Source organism: Propithecus coquereli, unplaced genomic scaffold (genome assembly GCF_000956105.1).
Source record: "Propithecus coquereli isolate 6110/MARCELLA unplaced genomic scaffold, Pcoq_1.0 Scaffold646, whole genome shotgun sequence".
In the NCBI taxonomy this organism is placed as follows: Eukaryota; Metazoa; Chordata; class Mammalia; order Primates; family Indriidae; genus Propithecus; species Propithecus coquereli.
The window spans coordinates 116,784-131,838 of NW_012152463.1; the positions used below are offsets into that span (position 1 = coordinate 116,784).

The following is a 15,055-nucleotide window of genomic DNA, read 5'->3' on the forward strand; positions in this document are numbered from 1 at the left end:
ATTGCACATAATATACAGCTTGATGAATTTTCACGAAATAAACACACCCTGTAACCAGCATTAAGATAAACAACAGCCACTATCCTGACTTCTAAAAATCCTGGGGCATTTACAGAGCCAGGCGCATTCTCTGAGGCACTGCCCACCTGAGCAGGGAGGATCTTCAAAATCTCCCTGAGATGCCCTAAGTTAAAGGAGCTGGACAAATTCCAGACGGGTTGGGTTTACACAGCTGCAATGAACCATCAAGAAGGGCCACACTGGGCGTTCATGGTGGTCCAAGCTTGGGCAGTCCAAAGCTGGACTTGGGCAGGACCAATGTTGGCTCAGAGAGACTGACCACTTGTCCTGGGTTGCACAGCTAGAAAGTGGCTGAGCTGGGGTGAGAGCTTAGGTTTTCTGCCTCCTGTGCCAACGTCCTCCCCACTACAGGAAAATAAAAGCTATTACACATCTTCAAGCCATCCTGCCCTTGTGGGCCGTGGTTGTGTCCCTACCTTGTATGCTCCTATATGGCCGTGACCTGCTGGGTCTCTTCTGGGGAGCCCCACCTTCTCCAAGGCCCCCTCCAGGGAGAAGCTGCAGTCCAGGAGGAAGACCACGTCCTTCAGCTGCTCCGAGTACTCCTCCAGCGAGGCCAGGCTGCCCGTGCAGGCACCGAACTCGTATTTCCGGAACTAGGGACAGCCCATTCTGGGACACAAGAGAAAGCTCACAGGCCCCTAGACCCTCACTATGGCCCTGATAGTGCACTTGTTAGAAGGACTAGGTAGAGAGGAGAGGATGTCTAGTGCTGAAATTTCCAGTCTTGGCCCCCAGGTAGGATGCCGTTTTCAGCAAGGGGCCCTGCTGGCATCCTTCCAACAGTACCAGATCAGAAACTCTTACTATCAGGTCGGCATGTGTACAATGCAGCCCCTGCCTCACACCCATCGTATTTCCTACAACTGCAACCCCAAAACAGCCAAACCAACAACAAAAAAATAATGGTGCCCTCTCTGCCATGGAGGTGGGGCCAGCAAAAAGGACGGAGGACACAAATCTTGGGGAACCTCTCGGTGCTAGCAGCGGGTGAGGCCTTTCTCTTTCCATAGAGAAACTCTTCTGTAGCATCGAAAGACTTCTTTGGTTGAAGCCTATTCTTCATTCACTCCAAAACCATTCACTGAGCCGTTCCTCCATGCCAGGCACACGCTAGGTGATGGGGCTATAGTGATGGAGAAGACACCGTCCCAACCTTTAAGGACCTTGTAATCTAACGGTGGTAGGTGAGACTGCATTGAGAACCGACACAGTCTAGGTAGATTGACACAGAGAAGGGAGAAATCCATTCTCTCCCACAGAGGAGGAAGTGCTGGGTCTTGAGGCATGAATAGGAGTTCGCTGGTTGGACAAGGAGAAAAGCACGTCTAGGCAGAGGAAACAGTGTGAACAGCGTGACGGCATCAAGCACTGTGGCCCAGTGGGGGACCTGCTCTAGGCGTCTCCAGGCCGGCAGCATAGGAGGTGCCAGGGAAAATGTAAAGGAGCAAACTTGGGCCCAGGAGGGTCTCCGAAGGACACTGTCATCCCTGGAGTCCACAAAATGATAATGAAAGAACATTCCTGGGAGCTCTCTGTCTGGGGAGAGGGGTGAGGACGACTGGAGTGTCCAGAGTCAGGGGAGAAAGTGAGCTGGGCCAGGTCACCACGGGTCTTGGGAGCAGACTACGGTGCGAGCCACAGGAAGACCCCGAGGAGTTTGCAATAGGAGCGTCACGGGATCAGATGTAGACACAGAAAAAGCCCCTCTGGTGGGAGAGTAGAAGATGGGGGGGCAGGGCAGGAGAGGGTGAGAGTAGGGCCAGGGGACCAGATAAGATGTCTAACGGTCTAAGTAAGGGATGATGCGAGCCTGCGCCGTGGTGGGAAACGTGACTCACTGGAGAGGTGTCACAGAGCAGCATCGGTGGTGCCATTTATTCAATAGGTTGTAGTTTAAAGGTCTGGGAGCAAAACGCCACGACCTGTCTATCTCTGAGTGTTGGTAACTCAAGTATTTTTATTTTCATCTTAATACTGTGCCAGCAGGTTTCTGGCTTGGGTGACAAGGTGGACAGATGGCAGAGCCAGTGGGATTTCTCCAGGCCTGGACTTTCTCTGTGATTCCAGAGATTTTACCTGGGGCAAGGGCAAGGGGACAGGGGAAGGACTGGGAACGGTGGGAAGGACAGGCTCGTTCCTGAGCAGGGGCCATGAGTGAGGCTCTGTGCCAGGCGTCCCCAAGGCTGGACAGAGACACCTGGCTGCAGCATCTGGCCGCTCCCAAGTTTTAACTCACAATCGCCCAGGCTTTTACCTGGAGTCTGGGACAGTGCCTGGGGCAGGCAGCATCCACTTTTCTGGCTGACTTCGGCCCAGCAGGGGCAGAGGACCAAGGTTGGCCTGGCAGAACCTTTCAAAGGCTGCAGCAAGGGAGTTGGGCAGGACCACCACGCTGGCTGGCCGGGGCCCTGGTGGGAGAAGGGACAAATATGCAGTCAGTTGGTTCTTGACAGACCTTTTTAAATATAACTCTTTTTCAAGTGACAGGGTCTCACTATGTTGCCCAGGCTGGCCTCCAACTCCTGGAGTCAAGCTATCCTCCCTCGTCAGCCTCCCAAGTAGCTGGGACTACAGGTGCACACCACTGCACCGGACTTCTAATTTAACTGTTCATCAAAGCACTTGCACACACCCAGAAAATTGCACATAATATACAGCTTGATGAATTTTCACGAAATAAACACACCCTGTAACCAGCATTAAGATAAACAACAGCCACTATCCTGACTTCTAACATCACATATTACATTTGCCTGTTCTTAGACCTCATATAATGCAACCATGCCCTATGTGTATTTTAAGTCTGGCTTCTTTCACTGAAAAATACATTTGGGAGACTCATCCATATCGTTATGTTTAGCAATAGTCGGTTCGTTCTCATGCTGTGTGGTATATTCATGCAACGAGTGTTACCCAATCCTAACGCTGACGGACATCGGAGTGGTTCCCGATTTGAGGTTATTACAAGGGGTGCTGCACGAACATTGTAATGCACGCACTTTGGGGTACATACATGTGCATTTCTGTTTGGCATATGCCTGGGGTTGTAGGGTACATACATGTTCAGCTTTAATAGATGCTGCCAAGCAGTTTTCCAAAGTGGCTGTACCAATTTCTGCTCCCACCAGTAGAGTGTGAGCGTCTCCAGTACTTGGTATTGCCCATCCTTTTCATTTTAGCCATCTGGCTGGTGTACAGTGGTGTCACATTGTGGTTTTAATTTGCATTGTCCTGATGACAAATGTGGTTGAGTACATTTCATATGTATTACTGGCCATTTGGGTATCCTTTCTGGGAAAGAGACTGTTCACATCTTTTGTCTGGGCAGTTTCCTGGCTGAGCAGACTCATGGTCTTAACAGAGCTATAGGGGGAGACCTCCACTTGCACGCCACGACCTCCTCTGGGGGCAGCCAGCCACCCTCTGCACTGGGAAGTCCTTTGGCTTCGGAGGTAACAAACCTGGGCTGGAATCCTGATTCTGCCTCTGACCAGCTGTGTGACCCTGCGTACTGTCCTTGCATCTATCAGCCTCAGTTTTCCCATCTGTAAGGTGGTGGTCATCATACCTACCCCAAAGAGACCTCGGTGAGTTAATATGTATCAGTTATTCAGCACATTGGTGCTCGGGAAGTAGGGCTTGGAGTTACTATACATTTATGCAACGAAACCCTGTATTGACACTTAAAATGATAGTACAGAAGAAATATTTAACTCCTGGCCTCAAGCTAGCCTCCCATCTCGGCCTCCCAAAGTGCTGGGATTACAAGCATGAGTGACCACAACCCGCCCTTGATGGCTATATTAAAAGATGTTTGTGACCTACCATTAAAGGAATGATACTAGGTAACAGCAGTGTGTTTGACATTTTCTCCTTTTTATAAAATCAACAAGAGAAAAAATGAGAAGGAAATACATCCACATGTATTAATCATGGTTGTCTCCAGGTGACAAGACTGGGTGACTTTAATTTTCTTCTCTGTGCTTTTCTCAATATTCTGAAATTAAGACCATTTCAAAGAAAAACATAATTATGCTCTCTTACAAAAATAACCCTGGGGACAATTCTCCTAACTGCCAGATTCGTTCTTTCAACATCTAGGCCTTTCTTTTCTGCAATAATGTTGTTAGTTAATATTTATGGAGTGTTTGTTACACGCCAGGCTCTCTGTACTAAGTAACTTGCATGTGTAATCATCTATATTTTATAGATGAGGAACATTAGGCTCAGAGAGATGAAGTGACTTTCCCAGGGTTACACAGCTGGTGCGTGGCACAGCCAGGATTTAAACCTGGGGCAGGTGACCCCCAGGTTCCTCTCACTTCATCACTGAACCACATCCATTGGGCGTCCCTAGGATGGGTGCACCGTCTCCTAAGCACCTTCCTCCTCCGGGATCGTGGAGCGAAGCAGATGCAGCCATCTGCTGCGAAAAGTCCAGCTCCTACTCCAAGTGGCAGGCAGTGCCTGAGACTCATTATCTCCAACGCGACAGCGCCTGCCAACGCTACAATCAGATTCCCCAAATGAGGGCATGCTGGACCTGTCCCTCACCCCCAGCCACCCACCCAGCTGCTGAAAGCCCAGGGAAGCTGCCGCAGGTCTCGAGCAAGCCCAGCGTGGCTCCAAAAAGGACCTGGAGCAAAGAGGAGGGGGACACGGCTGGCGTGGAGGCCTCCCCTTCCCCACCCACCCACTTCTTACCTCCAAAGCCTGTTTGTGAGAACAAATTGGATTTTTAATACAATAAACCAGGGTGGTATTACGCATACAAAGCTTCTTTGTTTTCTTTTTAATTAAATGTACTTCGCAGGGCACTATGATTTGGTTTTGTTCATCTCCGCTGCTAGAGATGAATAGAAAAGTCCCCGAGTTGTCCCCATTAGCAACAGGACACAGAATACAAGCCTCCATGGTCCCTTGTTGGGAGAGCAGCGGACCACAGAGGCCTGACTTTTTTGGTGACGGCACGTCAAGGTCTGATGTGATCTGTGCATCCCTTGTGTCCCCTGGGCTCCACCTAAGGTGACGACACTTCTCTTTGTAGAGAGAAATTGAATGATTCTTCTGGGCCCTTTTACCCCCAAATTAATTTTTTTAAACATAACGACAAGAGGAAAAAACTGCCCTTTATCATTCCCGATCTGATTTAAAGCCCCAGAAGACAGTTCCAAGCTGCAGTTTCCAGCTGTTTGGGAAAATGAGCTTCCCTCCTTGCAGAGCCTTCCACAGCAGCAGGTCGCGTGGATTGAGCACCCGCCCTCGGTTAGCCCAGGTTCCCTCCTGACAGTTCCAGAGGGAAGATTCCGCTGCTACTTTCATTTCACAGACGAGGCTTGCAGAGGTCACAGTTTACACACAGCTCCGTGGCCAGTAAGGAGCAGAGCTGGGATCGACGCCCTGGCTGTCTGACTCCAGGCTCCCTGGCTGCTCCGTTCTGCTGCCTCCCTGAGGTCCTAGCAAGCAGTCGCCAACCAGGGGCTAAGCTTGTGCTTGCTGACTGTGTATGACAGGTTGTGACAGACTATTACCTTGGTGGTGCTCTCTCTCTCTATGCATACACACACACGCACACACACACACACACACACACACACACGCACATATAAACTATGCGTCCCAGTATTCACACCCTATTGTAGCCCCTTCCCCACTGACTCTGGCCTTGGCCATGTGATTTGCTTTGGCCACTGGGACATTAGTAAGTGAAGCAAGCAGAGGTTTGACATGTGCTTGTGCCTTAGGACTTATCCTCTTGAAACACTTTCTCTTGGAGTCCTGAGCTACCATGTAAAGAAACTGGGCTACCACTGTTGGAGAGGCTTCACAGAGACAAAGAGATGCTCGGCCAGTCTCAGCTGTCGCAGCCACCCCAGTGGACACCAGACATGTGAGGAAGAAGCCATCTTGGATAGTCTAGCCCAGCAGATACCATGTGGAACAGAAGAACCACCCCTCTGAGCCCAGCCTCCATTGCAGAATTGTGAGAACTGTGATTTTAAGCCTGCGTAACAATAGATAACTCTGTTAGCCTATAAATAGCAACAGAGCCCATACACATCAATAAACTGAAGGAAAACTGTATTGCTCCAGTACTTTAAACAAGTGTTGCTAGTTTTTCCTTTTGGTATTTCTACCACAACCAGAAAAATATTTTTTTAAGGTGAGATTTTGCCATGAGTTAGGTCAATAACACATTTGATAACTGTTTTCTCTTGCAGGACCCTTTAGAGCCTTGTGTGTCACTCCCGGGAGACGGTGGGGAGATGGGTGCTACCCAGAGAATAAGACCAGCCAAGGAAGGGAGAATCGGCCTGTATCAAAATCAGATCAAACTGCAGTGTAACCTGGCAGTGCTTTTCCCAGGAGGGAAAAGCTGAGGTGACCAAGCAGAACTGGGGGTGCTATACGCATCTGCTGAGATTTCCACACACGAGTCTGGTCCAAGGTGCCAGTTCATTCTGGACAGTGAAATAGTGACTGGAGCTGATATCATTCTGCTTTTGCTTTCTATTTTTCATGCCGAAGCGAGAAGTCTCAGGAATTTCTGGGCCTACACAGCTGGTATTTCCAGGAATTTTTTTTTTTAAACATCTAGCACCACTGACCTCCTGCCATGCTGGATGTGTTTCTGATGCTTAATTTCTTTTGTAGAATCACACACCTTCTGGCAGAGGGAAGACAGGACCTCAGGTGGAGTGTGAAGGGCATCATGCCGCCCTTGAAGGGGCTGCAGAGAATCTGGATGAGGGAAGAGGGGAACAAAGTATTAACAGAAAGCACGGCCTCCCCACAGGCAGCAGACTGGACATCACCTACCACTTCCTGGGCTGCTCCTGGGCCTCCCTCTGGCTGGTGCTGTTGGGAGCAAGTTCCCCCCCATCCCCTGCTGGCAAGGTTTCTAATGTGAAATTCCAAACACTTTGTGACCTTTGCTTCTGCTGTCCCCTGGCTTGGAATGTCCTCCTCCCCTCCTGAAAGGCCTTTCCATTCCTCAGAATCCTGTCGGAATCTTCTGTCTGTGAAGCACCCTACAGGCTCATACTTCACGGGCTTCTTCTGGAGCCCCGGTGGCCTCATATTCTACCTGACTCTAGCTCCTCCCTCTCGCCAGTGCCTCGAAGGCAGGGACACACCTTCGACTTCTTCCACAGGCTCCGGAGCACCTAAGAGCATAGTACGTACTGAAAATACTTATGATCGAATGAACAAAGAAATGAATACCACTTGCAATCGCAGATGAAATAGCAGCCCGATTTGCTGTCTGCATGTGACTTCTGTTATTGATATCTAGATTTAGGTCCCGGAAGGTAGAGATTTTGTATTTTCTTCTTCATGCTCCCTCCACCCCACTCTAGGCATGGTGCCTTTTACAGGTTTTGGTGAATGAATAGATATTGCAGATTAAGCAACTAGGATTTTTTTTCAGTTGATTGATCTAGCTGTCTATTTTTGAGACAGGGTCTCACTATGTTGCCCAGGCCGGTCTTGAACTCTGGGCTCAAGCGATCCTCCTGCCTCGGCCTTCTGAGTTGCTGACCTACAGGTGCATTCCACTGTGCCTAGCTGAATGTCATTTTTTTTTTAAAATAACAATTAAAAACTTAATGACATTATTTTAAAACATAGAGATGGTCTCAAAGTTCTAGGAAATTATACTCAGAAATGAGTCCTATAGGTTGACTTCCTATACTCTAGAGAGGTTTTAGTATGTCAGCAAAATCTAGGGCTACATAGCCACATTGTGTTGGCCTCTATGGCATAGCCCAGGTCCTATTTATCCAAATATACCCAGTGCCTACTGTAGTGCCACAAAAGTGGGAATTCAGTGTTTGTTGAATGACTAGCTGACTGTAGGATGGATGAGAACATGATTTAAGGGCAATGTCCATAGCGAGGGTTCTGGACAGGCCTGATTTTCCACAACTCTTTCTACCTAAAGACAAGACCAAAATGGGATTCTAAACCATCAATTTACATTTTCAACTCTAATCTCATAGACAGAAAACCATGCAAACCCCAGGGCCATTTTAATGAAGAATTTGAGATTGGATAAAATCTTCAACAAACCAAATAAAAAGAATATATTGTCTTGGAAGGGGGAGAGATATATTTAGAGCCAACAGCGAATGCTTTCATAGCTGCAGGAACAAAGCATCACAGGGACACAGAGGAGAGAACAGTTAGTCCTGCTGGGCTGGGCTGGGGTGCTGGGAGGGGTCAGGTGGGGTTGGATTCCATACTCCAGTGGAAGAGTCTGAGGCTTAAAGCAGCTGTTTGGCAAGTCAAGCCCATGCTTGCCTGCTGGACTGAGAGAGCCCTCTTGGGCCTAGGAGGCCTGACCCCCTTGGCCAAGCAGCTGAGCTACCAGCTAAGGTCCTGGGTGTCTGTGGTTCCCCAGAGTCACTACAGAGGACTTAGCGCCTCTGCCCGGCATGTGGGGAACAGCGGCCAGACACCTCTGATAAATGTCCCCATTTCATATCTGGAGAGAAGAGTTTACCCAAACCCACGGAAATGAGACACCCCAGGGTACCTGTAGCCCTCACCCCCACCCATTATTACTCTAGAAGGCAATGGGCGCAAGCTGGATGCTGTTTTGCAAATAAGTTGTAGCCATTAAGACCAAAGTCTGAGAGATATTTGCCTTTCCTTTCCTTTATTTATTTATTTCTTGCTTTAATATAAATATAAGTGGATTCTAGGTTGCTTTCCTGGCCTGGAGATAAATGAGTGTAGCCAGAAATCCTGCCCTGCAAAGCATGCTGGGAGTGTGCCAGGCACCTGAATGTCACCCACCATGCATGCCGGGAGGGAAAGAAGGCTGAGGACCCCTACCTTACGCAGTCGTCCCCTTTGAAGGCAAGGGTCAAACAGAGCGTGAATTGGCTCCTGTCAAAAAAAATGCCTTCAATATACCAAGAAGAGAATACCCACTCATCATAAGTGGTAGCAACTACCACCGTATGTGGGTACCCACTGTGTACCCGTTACCACGCAAAGGCCTCTATGTACATCATCTGTTGTTTCCCCATTACAGCCCCACAAAAAGGCATTGTTAATCCCATTATAAACAAGGAAACTGAGGCTTGAGGCAGTCAAAGAAGTTACCTAATAAAGCAGGTCTAAGTTCATGCTTGCTTGATGGGTAACTACCTATCTGTGTCTTTGAATCTAGGTATGTATCCATCCACTCGCCCACTCACCCATCTCGTGGTGTTAGGAGTCACATCCTCAGCATATTTTAGGACTGGCAGGGACCTTGCCCCTACCCTCCACAAAGTGATTCTAGGGCCAGGGCATCCTCAGCCCGTATGTTTCTTTGGGGACTGAATCCTGGACTTCTCACACTTTCCACCCAGGTCTCTGGTGAACCCACTGCTGAGTGACCCAGGCGTCTCATTCCCCAGCATGGTCGTCCTCCGGAAATGAGTGAGATGGCAGCGATCAGTTAGGCTTGGCTGGACTCCAAAAAGCTACCTTTCTGCTGTGAGCTCTCTCTTTTCTCTTTAGAGAAGAACAAACCAGTAAACTCACCAATATCATTCTCTAACGTCAAATACGCTAGAGAGGGGCCCCACAGACTCGACTCCTCGGCAGGATCTGACACACCCAAAATTTCAGCGTCAAAACATCTCATCTATGCCTATCACAGATGACCGAAATTCCACCATTATAAAGTCATTTCTCTGCTTTACCCGGGCAATCCAATTCTAGGACTGTATCCTACAGATGTGCTCAAACAGTGGGCGAAATGGCTGAGTACATGGCAGCACTGTTTGTGACAGAAGTAATTTAGAAACAACCTAACAGGAGTTGATTAAATACACTGAGCACTGGTTAAATATTATAGAAGAGCAGCTAAATAAACTACAGTACATCTATGCCATACAACGGGATGCTACGTAACTAACAGAAGGAGGCTGCTCTGTATACCTCATCTTAAATAGTCTCCGACGACACCAACTGAACAAGGCAAGGCGGAGAACCCTGACTAGGAGAACACACCCATGTTCTGCTCAAATCCGTAAGGACATCTCCGGAAGGATGGAGAAGGGCTTGGTCCCTTGGTCCCAGGGGCACCTGCAGAGGAGAAAGTGGGGCTGCGCTGTATCGTGAGTGGACGGTGCCCTCTGGAACTGTGCCACGGGGTGGCCCTGGTGGAACAGAGACTTTCTGCTCTTCGTCCTTTCTGCACCCTTTGAATAGTACGACACGTAAGTATTATCTAATAAAAACGGAATTTAATTTTAAAATGTGTAAGGAAGGTAAAATTGGGCCCTGTTTAAAGAAACAAAACATTACCGTAAAACAGTCATTCATTCTAGTTCTGAGGATTTTGGTCGCTCACGAGTTTTTTTCTTTCGTAGGAGAAGTATTTACTCAGTCCCAGCGGTGTGGCGCTCACTGGGTGTGCAGAGGGGAGCGAACCAGAGCTCGTCCCCCTAAGGATCCAGGCCCCCTGCCGCTCCCTCAGGCCGCAGCTCTGAGCTCACCCCACTTGCTTCTCAGGGAGGACACAGACGGGCCCTCCCCACCTTCGTGCTAACTGTGGGGTGCTGAGGGCACTGGGGAAGGAGAGAGGAGGTGGCCTTAGTGTGTGCTCTGAAATGGAGTGGGATGGGGGCTTGGACGGTGTTTGGAGCCCAGTCTACACACCCACCAACCACACAACTGGCTAATGTCCACACACAATCCACCCACCCATTCACCCACCCCTTCAGCAGGCATTGGGGTGAGGAGCAGATCGGAAAAGACTGGATTCCAAACCTGGCTCTACACTTAGAAAGGGATCATTAACCCCTCTACGCCTATTTTCTCATCTGTAAAATGGGACTAATAATAGTATGTACTTCCGAGCATGTAGGGGAAAAGCCAAACTCAGTTTCTCCTATACTCTCGCTGAATCACACAGAAGGCTTCTGTGACCTCTGGTCACCAAAAAGGATGTGGGGACTTTGCCCCACCAGCAACCTAATCAACCAGTTCTGCAGTGACACCAGCGGGGTGTCCTCCAATTCAGTTCTGACCCGACCTACCTGGAGATAGAGTCAGCTCCTACAGGGTTGGGGCTCAGTCCCACCAGACGGCGCCGCCCCCCACCCGTGATGCCAGTCGCAAGCCCCAGGCTCTGGCCTGCGTTTCACACAGACCAGCCGTAAATCAGGGCTCCCACGACCTCCTCCCCAGGTTTTATTAATTTGCTAGAGTGGCTCACAGAACCCAGGGAAACACGTTTACCAGTTTATTATAAAGGATATTCCAAAGGACACAGATGAAGAGATTTGCAGGGTGAGGTATGGGGGGGGCAGGGACATCAGCACAGGTGTGCCAGCCACGCTCTCCCCAGGTGTGCCACCCTCCAGGAACCTGTTCAGCTCTCCAGAGCTCGCCAAACACAGTCCTTTTGGGGTTTCAAGGAGGCTTCCTCCAGTAGGTGTGATTGATTAGATCATCGGCCACAGGTGATCAACTAAGTCTTCGGCCCCTCCCCCAGAGGTGGGGGGTGCTGAAGGTCCCAATCTTTTAATCCTGCCTTGGTCTTTCTGATGACCAGCCCCCATCCTGAAGCTAGCTGAGGGCTGCCAGCACCTGTCATCTCATTAGCATACAAAAAGACATGTATCGCTTTGGAGATTCCAAAGAGTTTAGCAGTTATATGCCGGAAAACCTGCCCGAAGACTAAATGCATATCTCACAATATCTCAGTACCACGGGTTAAGTTAGTGAGCACACATAACCTTCTCAGGACACTTCCTGGCCAGGCCCACAGCTAGCGCCATGGAAGCGTTGCCCACGTGTGTTACTCCGCGCCCAGCGAGCTGCAGATGCAGTGGTGAATAAGACAGCCCACGCTCACAGGGGTTTACCACCCCAGGAGACAGACTTTAAACACATAATTACCACTGTGTCTCTCTCCCAGGGAAAGACAGAAAAATAGTTAAGGATAACACCATGAGCTTAGTGCTCCTGGGCTGGGACTGGGGATGGAGGGGAAGGGGCTGGGTCTGCAAGGAAAGGAGGGGTCAAAGCAGAAGTGGGGGAGGGAGAAGGCCCTCCAGGTCCAGGGGCTAGCCCGAGCATCAGCAGGGAGGCGCGGAGGGACCCAGCTTTCCATGCTGCTCGAGCCTATGGCAGCAGGTGGGAGGTGGCAGGAGCAGAGGCCAGCTCATGGGGGCATCTCCTGCAGGTCAAGAAATTTGGATTTATCCCAGAGCAATAGGGAACTGCCAAAGCTTGTTAGCAGTAGAGTGACTTGTGAGACTTGTCTTTTATAAAGGTCATTTGGCTGCAGGTGGGGACAGAGGACAGGGCAGCCAGAGTGAGAGGCTGGCAGAGGAGAGGGGAGCCCAAGCCAGAGATAGGAGCATCTAGAAAGTCTCTCTCCAGGAAAAGAACCTTGCAGGGGAGAGGCTGCCTCAACCCTTCATGTGCCCTGCAAGACCAGCCAGCGCTCAGCACACTTGTGGGGCAGCCGAGGTTGTTCCTGTGGTAGGGACCAGGCAGCACACACACTTGTGTGCACGCACACAGAAGATGTTCCTTGTTTCCTTTCAGGTCCATGAAAATGAGGCTTTTTATCTGTTCTACTCACTGCTGTATCTCCAACACCCGCAACAGTGCCTGGCACATGAAGGCGCCCAATAAACGTTCACTGTCAGGGGACAGGCAGAGCAAGCGGCTCTCACAAAGGCAGCTGAGCTGAGATGAAGCAGCCAGGGAGGTAGGAGAGAAAACCACGTGGTTCAGAAGCCAAGGGAAGCAAGTGTTTGCAGGAGGAATTTGTGGTCCATGGATGTCAAGGAAGATAAAGGCCAACAAGCACCCCCAGACTTTGTAACCCATGCTTTCTCTCCCGCGATACCACCATGAAGCCATGGCATCTCTGCCAGCCAACAAGCACAGGTAGAGCCTCACATTTATGTAGGATTGTGCTTAGGACCTTGAGGGTACCAAAAAATAATAAAAGACACAACTTCCATGAAGTTCACAGCCCAGTCAAGAAGATCATATTATTCACAAGAATAAACAATTCTCAGTGTTATAAAACTCCATTTTTGGTTTCTGTAGATGTCTCCTGGATCATTTCCCCAGAGTCCTACAACATGATAATGGAAGAACAAAATGAGTAGGTGTGCAGACCTTGTCTCTACTCATTAATCTTTGTGGTGGGAGTTGCTCAATGTTTGCCAAGAAAGTTGCTGGTGGTAGCCTAAATACAACTGCACATTTGCAAAATAAACGTTGCTGTAAGGAAGGAGGCATCCTAACTGTATAACATTTTATTTTAAAAATTTTATTATAATAACAGAGACAAAAGATTGGGGAAATGCTGGCAGTCATAATTAGTATTCGATTATTTAATAGGTCAAATACACGTGCTCCCAATAAGCAGAGGATTGTTAAGAAAGCAAATATTTTCAATCCAAGCAAATGATGGTCTCTTCTCTTCCCTCTTCTTAAACAATTCTGTCCCAAAGCCATGAGGTGGGACAGAGTGAGGTAGGAGTCCATGGTGGGGAAAGGGGGTTAGGAAGTCCAGGTGGTCCAAAGCGGGGTGTCAGAGTCCTAGTGGGGTGAGGAGGACATCTTCAGGGAGTGCCAGAGCCTGGTGAGGTGAGGAGCGTGTCCACGTATATGGGGAATGTTGGCCCGGAATGACCTGGAGTTGAGCCAGTCCAAGTGGAGTGAGGAAGGCAGCTATGCGGGAAGGAGGTGAGGGTGGAGATGGGAGATTAGTCATACTAGTGATGATCAAATATCTAATTATATTAAGGCCGAGAGAACCCAGGTTTGCCACTGTTGGATTAGGGAGTTACAACTATAGAAGAAAACTAGAATAAACCCTGTGGTTGAGGATTGTATCCTCAATATATGGAATAGATTTAAAAATATATAGGTGTGTGTGTGTATGAGAGAGAGAGAGAGAGAAACATATATTCTCTAGCTCTGCCTGGAAGCAGCAACACTCCCATAGGAACGAGTACATCAAGTGCCCAGATCTTAGATTCTAAATACCATTTTCCATTAAAATGAATCAAGACTCCTTAGAGGAATGGTCAATTCCATGGCTGGGGCAAGGAGAATATAAGATGAGCCTGGAACATCTTGTGTCAGAAAGTGAGGATGTCCTCAAAGAATGTTGGGGGGATATGGAAAAGACACAGATTGAATGGGCTCCCATTGGTCAAATTGGGGAAATTTTGAGCTTTAAAATAAATAATGATAGGAACAGATTATAACTCACTAATAGAGGAATCCCTAAGTCCATACAGATATAAAAATAACTAGTTAAAAGTCAGTGAAGAATAAGATATAAAAAGAGGTTTTCTTTGGTACTATCCTTATAATTTTTTGTCACTTTGTGATTGTCTCAAAATTTTTAAAAATGATAAGAAATAAGCTACATAAACATAAAATTGTGATAAACAAAATGTGGTATATACATACAAGAGAATATTATTCAGATGTAAAAAGGAAGGAAATTCTGGCACATGCTATGACGTGGATGAACCTTGAGGGCATTATGTCAGTTGAAATAAGCCAGTCACAGAGGCAAATACTGTCCGACTCCACGCATCTGAGGTGGACTCCATGCATCTGACTCCTCGAGCAGTCACATTCACAGAGACAGAAAGTAGAAAGGTGGTTTCCAGGGCCTGGGCCGAAGAGGGAATGTGGAATTATTGTTGATGGGTAGTAGAGACTTTCAGTTTTGCAAGATGAGAAGGGTTCTGGACATGGATGATGGCGATGGTTGCACAACAGTGTGAATGTACTTAATACCACTGAGCTGTATGCTCGAAAGTGGTTAAGATGGTACATTTTATGTTATGTATATTTTACTACAATAAAAATTTTAAATATAATATTTTAAAAAGTAAGTTGTGTGGCTGTGCGCGGTGGCCCATGCCTATAATCCTAGCACTTTGGGAGGCCGAGGTGGGAGGATTGCTTGAGGCCAGGAGTT

At 48.4% G+C, this 15,055-nt stretch overlaps 1 protein-coding gene across 1 annotated transcript in view; it reads right to left on the reverse strand.

Annotated features, from left to right (window-relative positions):
* LOC105822929 (chromosome unknown open reading frame, human C14orf159) overlaps window positions 1-15,055 on the reverse strand; it is a 74,948-nt gene that overhangs the window by 38,523 nt on the left and 21,370 nt on the right. The window contains 3 exon segments of the mRNA XM_012660004.1: window positions 498-693; window positions 2,339-2,492; window positions 6,693-6,825. Coding sequence (XP_012515458.1) covers window positions 498-693; window positions 2,339-2,492; window positions 6,693-6,798 — 456 coding nt within the window. The 5' untranslated portion in view covers window positions 6,799-6,825.